Source organism: Monodon monoceros, unplaced genomic scaffold, assembly GCF_005190385.1.
Source record: "Monodon monoceros isolate NGI ecotype Baffin Bay Population unplaced genomic scaffold, NGI_Narwhal_1 Super_Scaffold_11, whole genome shotgun sequence".
NCBI classification, from domain to species: domain Eukaryota; kingdom Metazoa; phylum Chordata; class Mammalia; order Artiodactyla; family Monodontidae; genus Monodon; species Monodon monoceros.
This window is the reverse complement of record NW_021703767.1, coordinates 120,395,352-120,418,773: the sequence shown is the minus strand read 5'-3', so window position 1 is coordinate 120,418,773 and position 23,422 is coordinate 120,395,352. Positions and strand designations below refer to the sequence as shown.

The 23,422-nt window shown below is 33.8% G+C and overlaps 1 protein-coding gene across 2 annotated transcripts in view; it reads right to left on the bottom strand.

Annotated features, from left to right (window-relative positions):
* Nucleotides 1–23,422, bottom strand: part of ATR (ATR serine/threonine kinase) — a 103,126-nt gene that overhangs the window by 35,162 nt on the left and 44,542 nt on the right. For both annotated transcript variants that reach the window (XR_003792307.1, XM_029214126.1), the window contains exons 22-34: nucleotides 22,703–22,909; nucleotides 21,515–21,628; nucleotides 17,237–17,352; nucleotides 13,424–13,544; nucleotides 11,935–12,072; nucleotides 10,893–11,103; nucleotides 8,674–8,852; nucleotides 6,657–6,821; nucleotides 5,499–5,590; nucleotides 2,977–3,068; nucleotides 2,563–2,740; nucleotides 1,200–1,379; nucleotides 597–756 (exon numbers count right to left, since the gene is read on the bottom strand). Coding sequence is in view for 1 of the 2 variants with exons in the window: in XM_029214126.1 (XP_029069959.1) it covers nucleotides 597–756; nucleotides 1,200–1,379; nucleotides 2,563–2,740; nucleotides 2,977–3,068; nucleotides 5,499–5,590; nucleotides 6,657–6,821; nucleotides 8,674–8,852; nucleotides 10,893–11,103; nucleotides 11,935–12,072; nucleotides 13,424–13,544; nucleotides 17,237–17,352; nucleotides 21,515–21,628; nucleotides 22,703–22,909 (1,953 nt within the window). In the remaining variant the exon portion in view is untranslated. The remainder of the gene's footprint in view (nucleotides 1–596; nucleotides 757–1,199; nucleotides 1,380–2,562; nucleotides 2,741–2,976; nucleotides 3,069–5,498; nucleotides 5,591–6,656; nucleotides 6,822–8,673; nucleotides 8,853–10,892; nucleotides 11,104–11,934; nucleotides 12,073–13,423; nucleotides 13,545–17,236; nucleotides 17,353–21,514; nucleotides 21,629–22,702; nucleotides 22,910–23,422) is intronic.

Below are 23,422 nucleotides of genomic sequence, written 5' to 3'. Positions count from 1 at the left end.
TGCCTACTACTAATTCTAGACTGGTGGCAAGCATGAGGAGATATGAAAGTAAGAGTCCTTTAAATCTGTGGCATGAGCTTTTCAAGGAGTTTGTGTATTTTAAAGCCCCCTTCTTATAACTGTAGCTTTAATCTGAGGATTGCTGAGGACGTTTGTTCTGAAGCTAAGCCCTTTCTGACAGGCTAGATTAGAAATGGATCTTTACAGCAACAGTGGCAAGTCTACACAAAACTAATTATCTGCCAAGAATGTAATAAGGACAGTGTTATGTTCACCTAAACATTTCTTGAGTGCACTCATGTATATATATATGTGTGTATATATATATATATAGTAAAAAAAAAAGGAAAAATTGGTCATTTCCCTCAAGAAAAAAATGGAAGACAGATGAAAACAGAGAGAACTGCACTTTCAGTCTTGAAATTGGGGACTTCAGGATAGAAGGAAGTTTCTTCCAGATGATAGTAGATAAATGATGCAGAAAGGTGACAGAAAAAGAAGGTTCTGAATTTAGATTAGGGATCTAATCTCTGTCATGCCTTTGTAGGAAGTACCTATGATGGAAGTACGTACAATGACGTCCCCTTGGCCATTACCTTGGACCACAGCCACTTTGCCCTTTCCACATACAGTTCAGCAAGTCGTGATTCTCCAGCATTAAGGAGAGCATTGTAGGCTGTCTGGTGGTGACCAGCCTTTCGAGCTACTCTGGCACTCTGTAGCCAGCATTCTCCAACCATGTCTTTGTAATCTGGTCTAAAGGAATGTGACAAAATGGGCGGGGGGAAAGAGCATTTTTAAGTATATTCAACAGCTTAATTAAAATATCTCTTCCTAACATGGAACCTTCTCAATATATCTTTTCAAAGGAATCAAAGAATATTTATGTTAAAAAACTAATTTTAATTTTCTTAAGAGTTCTCCATTGTTATCAATTACAAGCCTATGAAGACCTTACTATTGACTTATATCTGTACCTCCCCCAGATACGTTTTCAACATTAAAAACATGATATATTGCACATAAAAGTAATTTTTAAGTTCTAGGCTCATTTTAACTATACAGTGTAGACTTGACAACTGACAATAGAAAAATACAGATTCAGAGAGAAAATTAGGAAAGATAAATACTCCCAAGTAATATGCAAATATAACACTGAATTCACAATAACTGACATGCAAAAAAAAAGTGTGTAAAACCTTTTGTTGAGGCTTAATAAAGCTCTCCGGAGAGCCAGTATGGGCTCCTTTGCTCTGTAGGAATTCTGGGTCATTTCTAGTCGAGCTACCCAATTTAGTGAATCTTCTTGAGTACTGTCACCTGGAGACTGGTGAAAAACTGGTTTGACGCTATGCTCCAACTCACACAACATGTGCAATCTGAAGACACATAGAGCCTATGTTAATATGTTATAATAGTCAGCCATATTAATCTGACATATAAAGCACGTACTTTAAATTAACCATAAAGAATATGAAATGTGCAGTTTTCTTTGGAAGAACTTTAACCAATATATATTCTTGGTATATAAACAGTAACATTTAAAACTTTTCAAATTGGGTATAAACACTAATTTATGTTGATTTGAATAGTTAGTGCTTTGTTATGATCCCTAGACCCCTCTAATTAAATTGGAGAAGGGTATATAAAACTAAATTCAAATGTATGAAAGCCAGACTTTACCACCTGTATAAAGATAAAAGAAAATATAAATCAATGTAAATATTTGTATATATTGCTGGTGCTATTGTAAGAGGACCTGGCATAGTAGATGCCAGTAAAAAATTGTGAAATGAATGCAATTTTAATTTTTTTTTTTCCTAAGGCTGATGGAAACATTTGTGATACATTCAAATTAACTTTTTCCCATGCCTACAACCCAGTGTTCAAGCATGCAGTTGAGTAGCTACATAACTGAATTAATCCCAGTGGTCCAATCTCTGGTTTCATTAAGCTGTTACCAAAGGGGCTGATACAAAATATAATTTAAAAAATAGCGTATTTTTCTTTTTAATTTACTGTTGTTCAATTACAATATATGTTTTATTCTTTTCTTCAGGTAAATTAACAGACCTAAAATGTTTTCCATCATTTTCTTCCTTACCTCTAAAAATTAATATTACTTGTGAGTAATATTAATATTACTTGTGAGTAATGTAGTACCTACATTTGAGGGGGGAGTGGGAAATGTCAAATGCATTTCTCAAAGAGAAAAAGGAAAGGGAACCAACAAGTACTGAGTACCAATGTGCCAGGCAGAGTAGACGTCTAGTTATTTAGGTTATATAGAAAATAAACTCTGACATCACAACAAGACAAATGTAAGATATTTTTGCTATTTTTTAGAAGTCTCATATTTGCCTTTCTAATTAAAAGGATGTATGTTAGGACATTTTAAAAAACTATAGATAGGGTGATTGTGAGGTAAAAAAATGAAAAGAGCCATTTTGTGAGCTCTGCGTAACACCAAACACACTATCACTTATTTAGCGAGCACAAAATTCCAAGCCTGTCATATGACACCTACAGACCAGGAATATAAAAATGGAAACCTCAAAATACCTCACAATATATTCATATCCTCGTTGGTAAGAGCCTCTTTCAAAGCTTGCAGCTGAAAGAGGCACAATTTGTTCTGCTCTCACTAGTTTCAATGTGTCATAAAAAGCTGTGATATCTTTTTTTTTAGCTGATAATAATAACTGTCCCAGTCTGACACTCCATGTTGTAGATTTCCCATCTGAAAAACAAATGAAGAGTCAAGGCATGCCATGATAGCTGGATTCCAGAACAAGCTTTATTTCATTTGATAAAATGGTCAACAGAAATCCGGAACAGATAGTTTCATTCCACTTTGAACTTAAACAAGGCAATCATAAAACAAGCTGAGAGATTAATTACGAAAGTTGCTTAGCTACTTAAGTCTAAATATTTATGGCATATTAAAACTGCTTATATTTTAAGAAGTAATTTTACCTGCTGCCAAATAGTTTTCTACCAAATCCCACTGTGACAATTTCCAAGCTGCTTCCACTCTGTATGTGTTTAATTCATCTGTCCATTCAGACCTGTGAAAAGAAATACGTATCACTTAACCATTTATTTAAAGTGGCATTTAGAGGTTTTTTCATTGGTTTAGATACTCTATTTATTGTAGTTATTTATTGCTCTATTCATTGTATTTGTATGGTATTGTATTTTGTATGTAGGTACAAAATAATTATCTCTAGCCAAAACAATCCCCCAAATTTTAATGTTTCCAGTCCCCCAAAACATTTTTTTCAATAATTACTTCTGATACAGCCATTTAAAAATGCCATTTTTTTGGACAAATTTGTCATATATTAGAGCAGAATTAATGCCTGGATAATTACAAAGAGCAGTTGTAAAATGAGTTGCATGCTTAACTTGAACAAAGAGCAGGGAGAAAAAAGAGCCAACTGAACATACATGCATTCAGAGGTAAGCAATTCTAATAACTTGGTATTTTGAATTAAATTTAAGACAAAAAACATAGAAGCTGGTGGGGTAGGTTGAGTACTGGGGTACATAGGACACTCAATAATAAAGGCATAACAATGTTACAAATTATGTGTCAATAGTATGACAAAGGATACAAAATTAGCTACCTAAAATACATAACTATTCTTAAATTATTTTCAGTTACTTTAAAATTGGGGTTTTTAAAAGCAGCATTATATAGGTAATTATTTTTTCTAAGTATCCTACTTATGTGACACTAAGATGGCTAGTGATGTTTAGATCATGACTGTATAGAAGAAGCTATACTTCCCCATGTTTCTTCTTTATTAAATCATATCATTTGAATACCTGCTATATACTAGACCCTCAGCTAGGCACATTTTTCTATTTAATTACCTAATAATACCAAAGGTACACATACTATAAATAAGGTAACAGACTCAGGGAGGCTGGGATCAATGCCCTTAAAAGCCCTCCTTGTTCTTTCTGTAGTAAAAACACATAAAGAAAACATAACAAATGAGTCAATTAATTTTTATTAAAAAAAACTAAAGTAGTAGCATAAATATCGAATATTCTCTAATGTCTAAATACCACCAAGAACAATTTAGAACAAAGCTAAAAGAAATACAATAGAAATATAATTTTCAAAAGTCCAACTTTGAATAACTTCACTAGCTTATCACTCGATGCCAAAGTATCAAAATTTTAGGATACAAATCTGAGTAGAATTAGCAGGAGTTGCTCTCCAGAGGGGATATATCACACCAAGAAGTACCAAATGGCAATGAGGATCAGGCTGTGAGAACTTACTTCCATAAATGTATTAAAAAAATGACTGTGTAGGTTAAGCACAGTCAATAATTTTGGAGAAATATTTGTTTAAATGCAAATATTCTCCCCAAAGAAAACTCGTCCCCTCAATGACCATTTGCTTCAAGGATACAGTATCCTTCATTGAATATTGAAACTTGCCTTTCCACAAATCGAACGATCAGGAGGCTCTATGTATCCCAGATCCAAAGAGAAGACTGTGCAGTGTGCATCATAAGGAAACATGACACCTCGGCTTGAGCTAAAACAAACCTTCCCAAATTTCTGCAACCCCTTTATTCACAAGGTCTCTCAGTTAATCTGGAGACACATATCTAAAACATATAACAAATCTTTCCTTGCTTCTGTAAAGCTTCTTTCATCATTTCGTAAATCCACTAACCATCCAACTAACACTGAGCTTCTCTACTCCCAGACACTGTAGAACAGTGGTCTTTAATAAATCAGTTTGGAATTTATAGAAATTATAGAGCTGTTTTCAGCGTGAACTAACTAAAAACAGTGGCCTGTGCTCTTTGGCAAACTAAGATCCCATCACTTTTGACCAGATCTCACTGTCCAGAAAAGTCAACTGGGGTCTGGTAAATACATTAAGGAGTAAGGCTTTTTCAAGAGCACAACCAACCTTCCTAGTAATTCTCTAAACTAGAAGAACCATGCATGTCTTAATCTCTGCCACATGTAAGTACTTTTTTGGTGGGTATCGTTTGGTTTGCTATAAGAAACCATTTTCTTTAGGAAAGGAAGGCTAATTTCATTTTTACTAGTCTTTTAGGAGAAAATCAACCCACACATTCTAGAGTGGTATTCCTTAGTTCAGTCACAAAGTTTCCCTCTCCCCAGCACAGAAAATAACTGGTGCTGATAATGTAGGCAGAGGTTAGATAATCTTCTGGAAATACTAATATGAGCTTCACCAATAGTAGGTGAAGTCTTGCAGGTTCCTGTTATAAAGCAAATTTAATTCAAGGATGACTCTTTGCATAGATGATAAGCTGTTAAATGCTAGATTGACTTAAGAGACAGCAGGAAAAATTATTTTTTGGTGTTTATCTCCAATACCATGAAAACAAAAAAGATTTCACTACTTTAGTAAACATTACTTCAACCCAATTAATTAATTAAAAATTTCCCATTCCAAACTAACAACAAAAGAAAATCATTCTTTTAAAAAACATTACCTGTTAGCATGCACTCCATTCACCTGAGTGATTACAGTAGACAGCTGACCAAGACCTAACATGGACTTCACTACGCCATGATAGTGAATGATCTGGAAATTTAAAAGTATTTAAAATAGCAACTGTTACTTCAAATACATCTTAGGAACCAAAAAGTGTTTAACTGATATTCATTAAAAAATGCTATTTACCTCACTGAGCCTACCTTTCTTAGTTTAACAACTGACTTGCTTGGCTATATGGCAGAGCCCTCTAGTGATGTCCTAAACACAACTGAATTTTTTTTTTTTTTAATGGAGATAACCTATAAAAAAATCTCAGATTGCATTCATTATCTTTTCCAGATACGGTCTGATTTTTGGTTCAGATCAAATATAAAAGTAACAAGTACTCCTTAATACTTTGTTTAAAGATTATTTGTCATATTATTTCTCACCTAAAAATTAAAACTCAAACGTCACAATATTATTAATATCGATTTTGGGCTTCAGTAACTGAAAAGTTAAATAGGATTGTGAAATATTCTTTAAAATTGAAAACAAGCCTGTGAAAAATAAAGGCCCTACACACTGAACTTCTGAGAAAATGAACATGTCAATTATGACAAAAAGGAATACCCCGAGATTAGAGAGGATCTAAGTCAAGATTATAAATCAATGATTCTAAACCCCTTTCCTGTTCCAACATACATGAGATATGCAACGTCCCCCCGTTAGCAACTGTAGCCCAGTGATTCTAAGGGACCATTTCAGAGATTCCCAGATGGTGATAGGGGGCATGTGTAATCTGAAAAAGTTTCTTAGGCTGTAGAGAATCACTATTATTATTAAAAATTGATGCAAGTCTTATACTTTTAATAGCAATCTAAAATTATATCAATTTTAGAGTAATGCAACATAGAGTTTAATGTAAGTATACTTCACAGTAAATCTCATTTATTTGGGAGATTTGTAAGGTCACAGAAATTTGGTATTGGAAGGGATCTCTGAGATCCTCTAGCATGTCTCTAATTTTATCAATCAGGAAACTCAAGTTCAGAGACGGTTAAATATTTTCCAGACACACTGTGACCCTGGTAGAGACAGTATTGAAATTAAGGTTTCCAAAGTTCCTAGTTCAGAGTTCTTTTTGTTACAAGGCCTTTCATTTATCTCTTACCTGGTCTGGTTCTAACTGAATAGCCCTGTCATAACAAGCAGTGGCATCCCTTAGTAAGCCGATGCTTTCATGTTCAAGGATCTGTTCTTTTAGAGATGGTTCTGCCTTTCGAATTGCACTTACTCCAGCCACTCCATCTGGTTCATGCATAGCAGCATACAATTTCTTTGTTCAATCATTAAAAAACAATCAAGGGAGGAAAAAAACACAACTGGAAATAAAACTATAAAGCCACCAGTTTATGTAAAAAAATATATAAGAATTTTTTTCTCAAAGCAACAATATGTATTTGTTTCAAGATAGATTCACAGTGAAACTGCAAACTTATTTCCAGGCATTCTGTTCCACTTAAATATACTCATATTCCGCTTAAATACAAATCTATACTAATAACTGTTATTGATAATGAGAGCTGTAAAGAACCTCAAAGTCCTGAACTCTTTTAAAAATCCAATATATAATAAATTCTGTTGAGTATAGTTTATAAGTATTTTATTGCATTTTAAAACTTAAAAACATTTTAAACAGCATTTTAATATATTCATATTGAGATGCTTTCAAGAAACACAAGAGACTAAATCTGGGTTCAAAGGAGATATTCAGGATGAAGATAAAAATTTGGGAGCAATTAGCACAAAGATGGCAGGGGAAAGGATGAAATGATTTAGGAAATGAATAGAGGGAGAGAAGAAAAGAGGACTGGGGAAGGACATCAGAGTACCTGTATATTTATAGACAAGGAAGAACTAACAAATGAAACTGAGAGAAGCCAGAGTAGTTTGAAGAAACCTGGAGAATGTGGTATCCCAGAAGTTGTGAGAGAAAAGAAAATACCTTAATAAAGAAGTGGTCAAATGATGCCATGAGATTAAGAAAATGAGGACTGGGAAGCATTTATTGGATTTGGTAACATGGAGGCCACCAATTTTCTTAGCAAGAGTAGTGTCAGTGCAATGGAGAAAGAACTCTTGTTGGAACGGGCAAAGAGTAAATGGGAAGTAAAGAAGGAATACAGAGAAGATGGGCAATTCTTTTAAAAACTGACTGTGAAAGGAAACAGAAAGATGGGAAGTATCTGAAGAAGATACTGTAAGATCAAGGGAATTATAAAAAGTTAAGATTTTTTACAGGCGACACCAGAGCATGTCTATATGCTCTATGTACTCTGGTTGAGAAAGAAAAATTAATGATATTGGAGAAAGCAGGAATATCTGAAGGATTGAAATCAAGAACAAAAGTAGAAGAACTGAATTTTGGCAGGAAGGGATCCTTCCTTAGGAACAAGAGAAGGGAAGAAAGAGAATATGGTACAGAAGCCAACGTATTTTCAGATTTGGTAGACATCTGGCTTCTACTTTCCTAATGAACAATGAAGCAAGATCATCTCAACAGAGTAAGTGAGGTGGAAGCAGAGAAATGAAGAGAAGGTAAGAAATAGTCATCTTGAAGAGTGCGAAAGTAGTCTTTACTAGAGAAACATAGAGTGACTGAAGGCAGTGTTAAAGAGTCCCACTGATGTTTGAGATTATGAGTTGAAAGGAAAACCAGTTAAAAATCCATTGTGTGATTTTTCTCCAGTGATGTTCAGCTGCTTACATGCAGACACTGGGAAAGCAGATGGGTGAGTTTATCCAGCACTGGAGTCTTACAAAGTGAATACAACACAGAGGGAGAAAGATGAGGGAGCTGAACATCCTTGTAAAGGAATGACTTTAACAATGAACAAGAGACTCAGAGCTAGACAAGGGAGAAAAAGACAGGATAGGACTAATCATCCAAAGACTACAAGCTACTCATTTTCCAGTTCTCTCACCACACTCTGCTTTTTGACCTGAAAAGAAGCCCAACAATCTTGACCTCTTATTTAATCCATTGTATTAGGCCCACTGGCCCTTACTTTCTTTTCTTCCCTACACAGTCATAGTATTATTGTCTAAACCAATAAAATGAACAATCTAAACATAAAAGACTGGCAATATTAAATGTCATTATTAAGTTCACTATACTAATATCAAACCTGTAAAAATCCAAGATGCTCTTGAATATTTTGCTTCTTTTCTGTAATAAATGATTCAAAGTGCATTACAGCTCGTGTGTATGCTTTGGAGCGAAAGGACGCTACTGCCAGAGTATCCTGAGGTATGAGGTCTAGAAAACGAGTTACACTCTGATAGTCTTCATAATCCACAGTAGGTACTAGATTATAAAAAGATAATTGAGTAATTAAAGACTGAGAAGATGAAATTTTAAAAGTATCCGTTTAAATTTCAATTTATTTATTTTTAATTTATTTCATGAAATAAATTAATCTAAATGTATTAGGGTATCTTACTTAGAATGTAACTACCAACAAGAAGATTGCTCAGAAGATTCCTGCTCCAACAGCACCATTATGACTTATTTTGCCTTGAACAGTCATTTAACTTATTTGAGCTTCTGCTTCCTCATTTATAAAAGGGAAATATTAGTATCTGTCTTGCCTTACTTAAAATTCTGTTGTGACAATTAAATGTAAATTTATATTAAATGTTGAGGAGATATAAAGATGATACAAAAGATACAGAGATGAGTTATTTATTATTAATAACTATAAAAACACTGATAAAGTATAGCTATTAGTAGGAAAAAAGCAGAATTATAGAAATAGCCTTCTTTTTAATTTTAAAATTATTTGTTAACAATCTATTTTTTTCCTGTGTTGCTATATATACAATATTAACTAATACAATGGAAATAAAAAGTAAAAGTACCTTTCAAGTAAAATCACAAATACTTTAAAATGGTAATTTTTTTAAAGAGTCTAAGAAAAGATCTAACTGAGGAGCTTCTGGACTATCCAGTTTAAGAATTCTTATTTAAAACTTATAAATTTTAATAACGACTCATAACAGCATGTAGAAAACAGGAAACAAATAAATTTCATAATCAAGATAGTAAATTTAAAAGAAATTATATTTAAAATAAATTCTTTACTTCCATCAAAATTTGTAAATCATTTCAAATTATGAGAAATGTTAAAGTATTGTACTTTTGAAACATTACAAATGTTACTCTTAAAAGCTAGAATTTTCATTACTATGTTAGTAAGAAATGGTAATAACGGAGTTCGCGTTTTATTTTTTTGTTATCATTTTCACATGCAGAAACAGAAACAAACATTCAATTGTTGAAATAATGTAAAATATATCAATAATTAGTCTCACTGCAGAGAAAAACATTCCCCTAAACATAATTATTTGCAAGTCCAAAAAATCTTAGAAAAATAACAAACTGTTGTGCTTAACAACAGGAATGTATGTGCTTCCACAGATATAGGAACAAGAGGGAAATGCTCACAAACTGAGAACTTGGTGTAAGTGAAGGCCTCTTTAAGGGTCTTAGTCAGTTTTTCCAATTAGCCTCGAAGCTTTGGGGGAAAATCATGTGATCCCACTAAATGGCTAAAGTATACAAGAAGCAGAAGTATCATATACTTTACCCACTTGCTGCAAGAATGAAAAACACAAAAGTTCAAAGACATTAAGAGTATCTATTAATGTCTGATGAATATAATTCTTCTCACCAAGTGCTTGTATCATAGGGGCAAGTGTCATTTTAAACTCTAATGAGATTCTTCTTTTAGACACCTTTGTGGGAGTTGTAATATCACAGGGAAAGAAATAGCACGATAGTAGGTGTAGCAGAGTATAGTATAGTAACATATATTAAGCATATTTGGAGAGCCTGCTGGATACCAAACACTACCAGAGAAAGGGAAAGAATAATAAAAAGAATGAGATGAATTTAAAAAAGAAAAAAAAATAGGCCATGAAATGAATGAAAGTAAACTCTTTGAAATTTAAAACTTAAATGTGAAAAAGACTGCAAAGAGTATCTTATAAGTGAAAAAGTATAAAGAACACTTCACTATTCATATATATACGCACTTAATTTATATCATCACCATCCCAATTAATCCTCAATCTTCTAAGGGAGATAAAATCAACCCTATTTTATGCAAAGAAAAATTAGGTATATGTTTTGCTTAAGGAAGTGACAGTAAGAATTTAAAGAGAGGTTTTCTAACTATAAATTCACTGCTCTTTCTCAGTAAAAAGGCCATCTTAAAGGGGAAAAAAAGGCATGCAAGAAAACATAGGTCTTTTAAAAGCTAATGCTTAAATTACAGAACTGATACAGAAAGGAGCTAACTTGTTAATAATTAAGAGAAGGAAGTATACAGAAGTTATGACTTACTCATGGAGTCCACCTTATTTCTGATTGATTTGCCTTGTGGAAATTTTTCAGCATTCAGTGCCTGAAATTTGTGCCTTGCCCACTGTGTGAGATGGTCAAGCATGGAGAACACAGTCTGTGTACTGAGCTGACACAGATCAGATGCACTGTCTTGGGTACTTATGGTATGCTGATCATCATGCTTTAGAACTGCCATAATTTCTGCATAAACCTAAGAAGAATCATTTTATGGTGAATAATATGTCTGCATAATATCATTTTACAATTACCTGACATATAAGACTAACCACTTTAAGGCAATAATTTTCAAAAGAAAAAAATCCATCATACATTAATAATAAATCATTTTTCTCATCTATAATTAAGCCAATAAAATGTTTCCCTGAAAAGAAAATATACTGTAAAAGAGTCACGAGAGTAAATATAAAAATATTTTAAAATTCTTCTAGATTATTCAATAAATGATCACGAAACTACTTGTTAACTAGTAGAAAATAAAATTTTAAACAATATCTCACAGTATCTGTAAAAATCAATTTCAGAGTAATTGAAGGGCATGTTAAAACAAAAGGATCAAAAAGATGTAGGAAAATATGTTCATGACATTGGATAAGAGAAGGCATCACATAAAAGGTTTAAATTAAAAAGCTATAAAAGATTTATAAATTTGGCATTTATATTTAAAATTTCTGCATGGCAAAAGGTATAAACAAAGGTTAAAAAGAAAACCACTAACTGGAAAAAATTTCTGTGAGATATGACTGGCACAAACTGGAATCCAGAATACATATCAAACTACCAATTATTTAAAAAGGACACACACATACACAACCACAAATAGGTAAAGGATATGAACTAAGCATTATATAACTCTTTGATAAATAAAAGTATAAGAAAAGGATTTTGTAAGCATTTTCATATGTACTTACATATTATAGCATACCTTGATCTACATTTCCTACTAATATGTAGCCTTTTTAATACTAATCATATTGCATAAATGTTTGGACAAACAGAAACCAAATAAAATGATATTTCTTACCTCCTGCTGATCTTCTTGATTACAACCCAACAAAACATACACTAGAATATGTGGAAGAAGATAGATGGTCACCTTGAAATCATGCTTCATCATAATGCTACAGCAGGTGAAGATTTTACTGGCAAGATCATGCCGCACCTATAAACTCCAATGGTTTAGAGAGAGTAAGTAGTTTTATTCATTTTATTCTTTTGATTAATGCCAAAAAATAACATGTGAGCTAATTTAACATTGCAGAGTGGGTATTCTATGGAGAAATGCACTCAAAGCAGGGAGAATTTCAGATCACCATCCCTTTGGTCAAGTGCCTGAACTGCTGACACCCCTACAGGCAATGTAGCTACCTGGGCTGCCGACTATCTCAGCAAAAATGGTCTTTTCCCCTTACAGTTCATTTTAAAATGAATCACGTTTTGTTACAGATTAACTTCCCTAAATACAGTATATTTTACTTAGCTAACTTTAAATTTAGTATATTTATTCCTTGAGCACATAGATGAGGAAAGTAACCAGAAGGTATTCTCTGGGCCAGCACATTAAGTACAAGATCACATTTTTATTAAGTAATAAACAGTGATTAACTATAGGAAACAAAATGAAAGAAATAAAAAAATTAAATTACTTGGTGTTAGAGTCAAATTTTATTGGTATAATCTAACCTTCAATTTACCAACATTACTGTTCTCTTATAAAAATTTAAAGGCTTTTTCTTCTTCAAATACAAATCCTTCACTTAAAAAAAAAAACAAACTAAATTACAACTAAATAAAATATTCCATAGCTGAAAATAATTAAAGAGTATTAATTTAATATTTCACATATTTTCAGTATGTTCATTAAAAAACGAGAGACACTTTCTTGAAATTACCAGGTACAAATTATAGTAATATTTTAAAACACTAACAGAAATATGAATTAAAAACAAAAGTTGTGAAATTTAAATACACCTTAAACATTTTGGGTGAACACAGGGTACCTTTTTGTTTGTCAGGTATGTAAAAATTTCATATTAGGAAAACGTCAGAAATATACCTCTACTTTTCCATGAAATTTCATTTTTAAAAAGCCTCTACTTTTATTTTGGAGGAAGTTCAGATAATGTATCCTCTTTTAGAAGTAGCCACTAAGGGATAATATTATCTTTTTATTACCTAAGAAATCGTTTTATTATGTAAAAAAGTCTGATAAAGCATTTATATCCTTTTAAACAGTATTATTTTACAACCTTAAATGAACAGACATAATAGACATTTTACAAACACATGAAGAACATAGCAATTTGCTTGATAAAACAACTACCTTCTTACTCAGAAACTGTTACTAGTAACAACAGAGAAATTGTTACTCTCTAGTAGTAAACATTTCCTATGAAAACTTCTATATCAGCACAAATATTACAATTCCTACTGTGTGTACTATGCATTCAGATAGATGTTCTCGCTTCCTTTACAATTTCTGTTCAGTTAAAAATTCTGAACAGAGTTCTTACCTTTGTTATAAGATAACCTGCCCAAGATGCTGACCATTCTGCAAAGTTATTACCTAGTTTACTTAAGTAAATTGGCTTCTTTACTCCAGACCAATCTGTTGACTTCTGCGAACTCTTATATCTGTAATTTTAAAAATTGTTTATTAAAAAAATATATATATTTTTTATAATATAATATATATATATATATCCATCTGTTTAGAACTTTAGTAAAGAAAGCATAAGAAACGACATCAACTCTTTCACTGACTACCTCACTACTGCCTTGCCTTTATTGAAATCTGGCTAAAGACATTACTTTCCCTAAAGCCTTCTTAATGGCAGGGCAGTAGGTCATTCACGCACACCCCAAGTACTTCAAAGGATTTAAGTCTGCTTCCTCCCTTCCTCAATGCTCCTTTCAGATCCTTCCAACCCCATCATTGTACGAGAAAGATCTGTTCCTTTGAGGTTCAAGCCACCCAGGTATATATACTATTCTCTACTCCTCATTATGGGCATCTACTAAACCCATTGATTACCAAACTCACTGATAAATTTAGTAAATTGCTCTGCATTTTCTTTCTTCACCAAGTTTTATCATCCTGAGTGACTTCAATGTCTGGCTGGACCATCTAGTCAAAATGAAAACTTCTCAATGACTTTCCCCTCTACTTCTTTATCGGGACTCCCTTCCCAATACAGAGAAAGTTCTTTACTTCCAAAATGTACTATTTAGACCTCACTTTATGGCCAGTTTCCCAAAGTTCCAGTTCTTTTGCTCAGTTACTCTGACACATCTGTTCTCTCACTGAAACCTTTTGTCCCTTGGCTCTGCTAAACTCTCCTGATCTATAATACCCTCCTTTCATTACCTCTCTCCCTAGCCAGCTTGGTCTCCACAGTGCTTCACTTCAAGTACTCTCTTGGTAATATCCTGTATGCACTCCACTCCCACATTTTCTTTACCAGCTGTACCCATCCACCAAGCTCCCAACCTTGGATCAGTCTAAATGCCTGCCTTCACTGAAATGATACCTAGGCCACTGCATTGATAGAGGAAAAATCATTAAATTGCTTATGAGATTAGTACTACTACATATCTTAGTCTTCAACCTCAACGGACCTCTACGCTGCCCAGAAATCCTTTTAAGTTTTCCTTATCAGCTCTCTCTTCTCTTTCCACAGTGGCTATTTCAAATCATCACCGCTCTCCTTACATCACCTATACCAACTCCACTGCCACTTTCAGCCAATAATCTCATCTCCTATACTTCTTACTTCATGAAAAAAAAAAAAAGAAGAAACCATTAACACAATCCCACAACTAAATCTGTAAAATTTGCTGAGTTCCATCCATTATTTTATCTTCCCCTATTACAGAGAAAGAGATTTCACTTCCTCTAATCTAATCTCCCATTAGATATATGGCTACCATTTTGGATGCCCCTCGGGGTCCCTATTATATCAATTACCACTTCTCTCTTCCATAACTTCAACATGATCCTTTCTATTTGCTCCTCAGTGTTAACACTTAAACATGTTCAAACAGGTCTCATCTTACCCATGTGTACAGCAATTTTTTGAGGTGAGTGGGTTCCTTTTTAATCACCAATGCAAGGTTAGGAAATGACAAATATAATTAATGCCCTATACTCAAGGTTCTCGGCAAACATTATATATTTCACTGTATCACAAATTGCTAAAAACTGAAAAACCCAATAATCTCTCAGTTAACCATCACTATTTTGAATCTTCATGAATTCTCTAGATGATTTTACCAAGTTTTATGGTAAACTTAGTTAGAAAACTACTGATATTGGGGTACAAGTCAGGTTCTGTCAAGACACATCCTGATATTTTCTCCTAAAATTATTTCTGTGGCAATTTTGAACTGTAGTTGATCTATCTAGTTCTAAAAATCAAATCTCCCAAACATAGCCATCCCTTTGACCTAGGTTTAGTGACTGCGTATAAACAGCCCAAGTGAAAAAAAAATAAATTAGAGTATAGGAGTGTAACTTTAAAGCAGCAAAAACAAGGATATGGTTTTAGGAAGTCTTTTATTTCTCCTAGGCCCTGTGGAGAAAATATCAAGCAGTCCAAGCTATAAAACTGCCCTACAGGCTAACCTGGTATCTTGGTGTTTCATACGAAAGTGAGTCAATTCCATTAATATTGCTCTCTATTGACTTCTTACATTTATGAGGTGGTGATTTCAATGAGCAGATTCCAGCTAGATAAATTGAACTTCTACCATTGAGGGACCATCTGAGAGGTTCCTTCAAACTCCCAGATATAAAAGTAGAAGGATCATAAGAATTCTCATTGCTTTGCTAAGATCACTCTTATAAATGACCACTTAAATATTCTTCTTATGAAAGAATAAGAAGTTGGCAGAAAATGTTGGCTTCTTAAGAAATACTAAATTGAATAACAAGTGGGCAGAAATGGTGGCTTCTACTTCACATGAAGTAGGGAATAGCCACACTACCCCTTCCAAAAAAAAGCAAAATTCAACAAGCTGACATTGAATAAGCATTTATTATTGAGTCTAAGTCAAATGTCAGGCACTCTGTTAGGTACTTTTTAACATTATCTTCTGTATTCCTAACAATCATATAACGTAAGTAAAGCTATCCACATTTTCAAGATGAAAAAAACTGAGACTTGGAAATATTAAGTAAATTGCCCAAGATTTTTAGAGTGAGCAAATGCAGTGTCAAGATTCAAATTTCGGGGCTTCCCTGGTGGCGCAGTGGTTGAGAGTCTGCCTGTCAATGCAGGGGACACGGGTTCGTGCCCTGGTCTGGGAAGATCCCACATGACGCGGAGCGGCTGTGCCTGTGAGCCATGGCCGCTGAGCCTGCACGTCCGGAGCCTGTGCTCCGCAATGGGAGAGGCCACAACAGTGACAGGCCCGTGTACAACAACAACAAAAAAAAAAAAAAAAAAAAAAGATTAAAATTTGGGTCTACATGACTCTAAAAACCATAAACTTTCCACGAGATCACAGAAACTCTTAAGCATCAATATGTGCTATAAAATATAGATAAATGGAGAAGTATGGAATCCTCAAAAAAGAAAACACAAACATTTATTTTACATCTTTAAACAATGCTCTTCCTAAGAAATAAAATGATGTTTAAAAGGTTTCTAAATATTAAAGGGTATCTAGCAAATAAGTATGCATACTTAAGGGCTTTTATATAGGATTTTACTACATGTCTACTAAGGCTCAAAGACTACATTTATGCAAGGTCACATATCCAATAAGCTTGTGACTTAGACTACCTAAAATTAAAGTTTCTAACTAAAAATTATTTATGGCCTTCAATCAGTCCTAACAAAGTTATTAAAATGGGGAGGAAAAAAGGTAGAAAATACTTTTTTTAAAAGTAGAAGGAGAAAATATTTTCATGAGGAGAAATTGGTAGGGCTAAAAATCTCTAATCTCTAACCGGGATTACTAAAGGCTTTGGGACTAGCTTTAAATTCTTAAATTTCTGTGTTAATTAGACCCATCAAAAATTTCAACTCACATTCAATTTAAAGTAGATTTTTCAAAGTACTACTGACAGTTGAATTAAAAAAAAAAATCAATCCTTTCAGCTTCAATGAATTTGTCTAAATACTAAATAAAGTTACAGAATTTAAACAATGAGCAGACTATACTTCTCATTTTGACAATATTATAAGCATAAATCTTAGTGCAAAACACATATTAGAACATACTAAAAATACTTTTAATGCTAAAAAGTTATATCAAGGATAACATTTAGTTTATAAAATTAAAAACAATTTTATGAAAATAGTTTTAATGAGTCTACAGACCTAGTATTTAGATGAGGTTCCAGTATTTCCCGAACATGCTCGGGAAATCTCTTCCACAATTGGTGACCTGGGCCATCGGTCTGCATCTCTCTACAGTCATAAATAGAAAGCAACTCCTACAAATACATATTTTACAGTTGTAAATCGTCAATGAAACAGATAAACCTTTACATCCGTCAACATTCTTCACATTACAGCCATAAAAATACATAGAAAAATACATAAAATGATAAAATTTTGGAGTTGTCTCAATGCTTAAAACCATTTAGGTGACTTACTCAAGGTCACAAAGCTGTGGTAATATTTGAACATGCAATTTCTGTGTTGTACATAACATGTATTGAAACAAATGACTAAGCTATTTGGAGGAAAAAATTGGAATTTTCTATATTTGTAGAATTTTTAGAACTTAACCTTTTCTGAATTTTAATGAATGTAACTACAAATCCAAAATAGTTCAAAAATTCAAGATATCTCAAATTCTATATATAAAGTACTGAGCTTAAAATTCTGAAAATAAGATGCAAATGTTAAAGACCAATTTACTATTCAAGTCCATCAATGAAATGGTTATATTTTACTTTCCTGAAAATAAAACAAGTGGGATTTTATAAAGAAAAAAAAAAATCTTTGTCTCCAATATCAATCTTTAAAACAAGACAAATATGTTAGGGTATTATATCTCCCATCATCTACTATTCTTTCTTTCTAATTTCACTGAAAAGGACCACATGCAATAGATGTATTCCTAATAATTACAAAGTATAAATACTGTCTAATAGAATATGTACTTTATATTTAGCATTTTTTAATAAAAGTAAGGAAGTTTATGAAAGTTCAAATACAGAAATATTCAAAACATTTTCATTTAACTTTAAAATGTTATTAAAATTTTGTTTGAAGCCAGCTTTTTCTGATGCTTGCAAAGTCACTCTGGCTACAGAAGTCCTCATAATCAACCTCCAATAACAGACTTAGTAAATCAGCAATCGGCTAACTTTTTGGTCTTGGGACCATTTATACTTTTAGTGTTAGGGGAGGGGAATTAGATAAAGGCAGTCAAAAGGTACAAACTTCCAGTTATAAATAAATACTAGGGATGTATTGTACAACATGATAAATATTAATTAACACTGCTATATGTTATATATGAAAGTTGTTAAGAGAATAAATCCCAAGAGTTCTAATCACAAGGAAGAATATCTTTTTTAAAATTTAATTTTGTATCTATATGAGATAATCGATGTTCACTAAACTTATTGTGATAATCATTTCACAATGTAAGTCAAATCATTATGCTACACGTCTTAAACTTAGACAGCTCTGTATGTCAATTATATCTCAATAAAATTGGAAGAAAAAACAAAAAACACATATACTTACAGTTGTAGATCTTGCTTCCTATTTCACTGAGAAAACAAGCAATCACAAGAGATCTCCACAACTTCCATGCTAATATCTCCCCAGCCTGGCAATATCAGTATCAGTGCTTATATGCTCTGCTTTCTCTTTTGTTACTACAGATGAGTTGGTTTTTCCTTTTTAATTTACTCTAATTTAATGAGTCACAATTGTATGTTTTATTTTTTAATTAATTAATTAATTAGTTAATATATGGCCGCGTTGGGTCTTCGTTGCTGTGCGTGGGCTGTCTCTAGTTGTGGCGAGCTGGGGCTACTCTTCACTGCAGTGCGCAAGCTTCTTTTTTTTTTTTTAACATCTTTATTGGAGTATAATTGCTTTACAATGGTGTGTTAGTTTCTGTTTTATAACATCAGCTATACATATGCATATATCCCCACATCTCCCCTCTCTTGCATCTCCCTCCCACCCTCCCTATCTCACCCCTCTAGGTGGTCACAAGGCACCAAGCTGATCTCCCTGTGCTGTGCGGCTGGAGGGGGAAGGGTAAGCTGGGACGAAGTGAGAGAGTGGCATGGACATATATACACTACCAAAGGTGCACGGGCTTCTCATTGCGGAGGCTTCTCTTTTTGCAGAGCATGGGCTCTAGGCACGTGGGCTTCAGTAGTTGTGGCGCATGGGCTCAGTAGTTGTGGCTCGTGGGCTCTAGAGCACAGGCTCAGTAGCTGTGGCGCATGGGCTTAGTTGCTCTGTGGCATGTGGGATCTTCCCGGACCAGGGCTCAAACCTGTGTCCCCTGCACTGGCAGGCGGATTCTTAAACACTGCACCATGAGGAAAGTCCCTTGTTTGTTTCTTTTTCTTTTTAAATTTTTTTTTTTGGCTGCGCCAGGTCTTAGTTGCAGCATGCAGGCTCTAGTTCCCTGGCCAGGGATCAAACCCAGGCACCCTGCATTGGGAGTATGGAGTCTTAACCCCTGGACCACCAGGGAAGTCCCAAATTGTGTTTGTTTTTAATTAAGGCTACTCTTTCCACTGGTACACTATATTCCACATCTCTTTACCTATTTAAAATAGTATTATACCAATTCTCTTATACAACAACGCTGTTCTCCTCCCACTGAACTGTTCCCAAGCAACAGATAAACATGTTGTTTTTTTGCCATCTTTACGCCCTTTCCTCCCCAGCTACTATCTCATTCTTTCGCTCTCCTTGATAGCAACACTTCTCAAAAGAGTTTCTGTAATTTCTCTAATTCTCTCTTCCCACATGTTCTTAAAAATACTCTAATGAGGCTTTCTAAACTACACTGAAACTGCTCTTGTCAAGGTCACCAATGACCTTTATGTTAATACAGCCAATGGTCAATTCTCAACCCTGAAATTATCAAACCTATGATCAGCATTTGGATCACTCCATACTTCCTGAAACACTTTGTCTTCCAGAACACCATATTCTCCTACCTTATTGGTAGCTCCTTCTCAGTTTTCTTACTTTTTCCCTCTTCTCACTGAGCTCTCATTTTCCAGGCCTCAATTATTAGAAGCTTTTAATCTATACATACTCCCTCTCTTGATCATCCCATCCAGAATCACAGTTGTAAATGCTATTTCTACTATGAACTATGAAAACTTCCAAATATGTTTAAATCATACCTCTAACCATGAATTTCAGACCTGAATATCTAACAAAATAAAAAATCTTTTAATTAAAAAAAATATCATGAAAAGGGGCAAAAAAAGTCAAACTGGAAAAATATTCATTACACGTATGGTAGACATAGGGTTAATTTCCACTACATCAAAATAGGTCTTAAAAAATCAGTTAAGGGCTTCCCTGGTGGCACAGTGGTTGAGAATCTGCCTGCTAATGCAGGGGACATGGGTTCAAGCCCTGGTCTGGGAGGATCCCACATGCCACGGAGCAACTAGGTTCGTGAGCCACAACTACTGAGCCTGCGCATCTGGAGCCTGTGCTCCGCAACAGGAGAGGCCACGATAGTGAGAGGCCTGCGCACCGCGATGAAGAGTGGCTCCCGCTTGCCACAACCAGAGAAAGCCCTCGCACAGAAACGAAGACCCAACACAGCAAAAATAATAAATAAATAAATAAACTCCTACCCCCAGTATCTTAAAAAAAAAAAAAATCAGTTAAAAAAAAGACCAATACCAAGGAAAAAATGGGAAAAGATCATGTAGAGAAAATTCACAAAAAAGCAACAAATGTATAAAAGATGTTACACCTCTCTCATAATTAAATGTAAATTAAAATGAAACAACATCATTTTTTATTTGTCACTGGCAAAGACTTAAAATTTTAATTAAGGGCAGGTTTGTCAAGGGAATATAAACTGGTGAAACTTTTTTGATGAAATCTATCAAACGTAAACTCTGTATCTGCTCTGAGACATTTTAATTTCTGGATATTTATATTATTGATATATATTCACTCAAGTACTTAGAAATTATGCATGTTTTCAAAATCATTTTTTTGTAAAAACAAAACATTGAACACAACCTAAATGTGTTAAATAAATTTCTTAAACAAATTATGGCACGTTCATACTGAATATTAAGTCATTGAAAAGAATGAATTAGAGATATATGTACTGACATGGAAAATTACACAAGATAAGACTATTAAGCACAGAAGAAAATCAAGTACTATGATCTGCTTGTTTGGTGGAGGAAACATATATATTTGTATATGCATAGAAAAAACTTCAAAGTACATATAATAATCTGTTAGGAGGGTACACTTCTGTACTCTTTGAAATTTTTGTTTAGAACTTGTATTACTTTGATAATAAAAATGACAGTCAAAAAAAAATAGGAGTTTCTAAAGCATAGAATTTACAACTTTCTTACTAGAATTTAATAACATAAAGCCAGTAATGTCTATATGCACTCTTACCTGAATGGCATAAGCAGCTGAATCTTGAGCTCGGCTGTTATCTGCATATGCGAGGTAAGCTCTTGTTAGTTCCATCAATAATCCATAGGCAAAGTTTGCATCTTCTACTCCAGTCTCAATAAGAACAAGAAAAAATTACAGGCTAATTTGTATACATTTTCTTAAACTGTACCTCATTCCACGGTGAATTTAACTTAGTCACCTAAGTCAATTTAACTTAGAAAAGGAAAGCTCAGTAAGGTTTAAACAAAGTTTGGTACCAAGACTAAAATATAATCTGTAGCTAAGAAGCCAAATCTAAGGCTTTTCAGACCATTTATAAAGTGTTAGACTCATTCAACTTTTACATAAATCCAGCAATTTGCATTTTTTGTTTTTTACCTCTTAGAAAGAAAATTGTACATATAGAATTTCCTAACTTGCATTCTGTAGAACCTTGGTCAGCTGAGAAGCTCCAAAAAATAATTTTCACACACTCTTCTCTAGGAGATTCATAACATTCCCCAATATATTAAAAGTTCTGTTTAATTTTGTTTTACAAGATTTCCCACACTCATTCGACTATGGAAACATTTTTATATACACGCTATTAAAACACCCTGGGAATCAGTTTCCCATGGAGACACTTAGCAATTGTGTTTAAATAGTAAAATTTAAATAATTAGATTTTAAGTATCTGTCGTGATTAGGTTAGAAAGCTTATTTTTTTTGTTTTATTTATTTTTGGCTGCGTTGGGTCTTCGCTGTGGTGCGTGGGCTTCTCATTGCGGTGGCTTCTCTTGTTGCGGATCATGGGCTCTAGGCGCGGGGGCTTCAGTTGTGGCACGCAGCCTCAGTAGTTGTGGCACACGGGCTTAGTTGCTCCACAGCATGTGGGATCTTCCCGGACCAGGGATCGAACCTGTGCCCCCTGCATTGGCAGGCAGATGCTTAACCACTGTGCCACCAGGGAAGTCCCTAGAAAGTTTATTTAAAAGAACATAGCACACTAGACTGGACTCCAACTTTATAGTTTTTGGCTAAAGGTCTCTGCAATAGTATTAAGGAATAAACTCAGAAATTATCTAAATTGTCTAGTTTAGATCAAGCTGCCACTAAGGATAACCTGAACAGTTTCTTGTAAATGCAATATAGAAACCCCATTAGGCCAGTGAACTCTTCTGGTCATTCCAAATTACCAGAACTTACCACAAATGTAAAATCTTTTCCTTGGGTTTCAGTGGTTGAGAAATCTAGCCGACCTGGATCTATTGCTCCCAATTCCCCTAAGCATTCCCCACAGAGCAACCGAGCTTGAGAGTTTGCATCTTGGCAACCTTTCAAAAGCACTGTCACCAACTGTGAAATAACAGGTTCCACTGTTTCACTATCTGTTGCATATCTGATCAGTTTTTCCTAAAATAAAAGTAGAAAGTTTATATATAACTTCTACAAACTAGTATATTGTCCTAACCAGAAAGCTTAAAAATATTAAGGAATATCTGACAAATATTGACAAAATTAAATTACTATATCTTTAGTCTTTTCACCTAGTTTTTGCTGAGTTCACATAATATAGTCCACAATATGTTCTGTGGGATTAGAATCATTAAGTGTGCTTAAAAGTTTTAATCATTAATCCATTAAATAAAGTTACTGAGTATTATTACATCAGTATACAGAAATAAGACATAGTCTTATCCCAGTGAGTTTATAATCTAAAGGGAAAATAAACATGCAAACGAACAGATAAAATATCATACAATATGTACAATAACAAATATGTGTACAAGGTAAAGAAGAAATGAAGAAGATGAAAAAGAGCTCAGAGTATATTTTCAAAGATAATAGATATTTTAGTAAATAAGTCAATAAGGAAGAGCTATTAATTAAAATAAGAAAACTGAGGAGTGTATAAAAAGCTAGTAC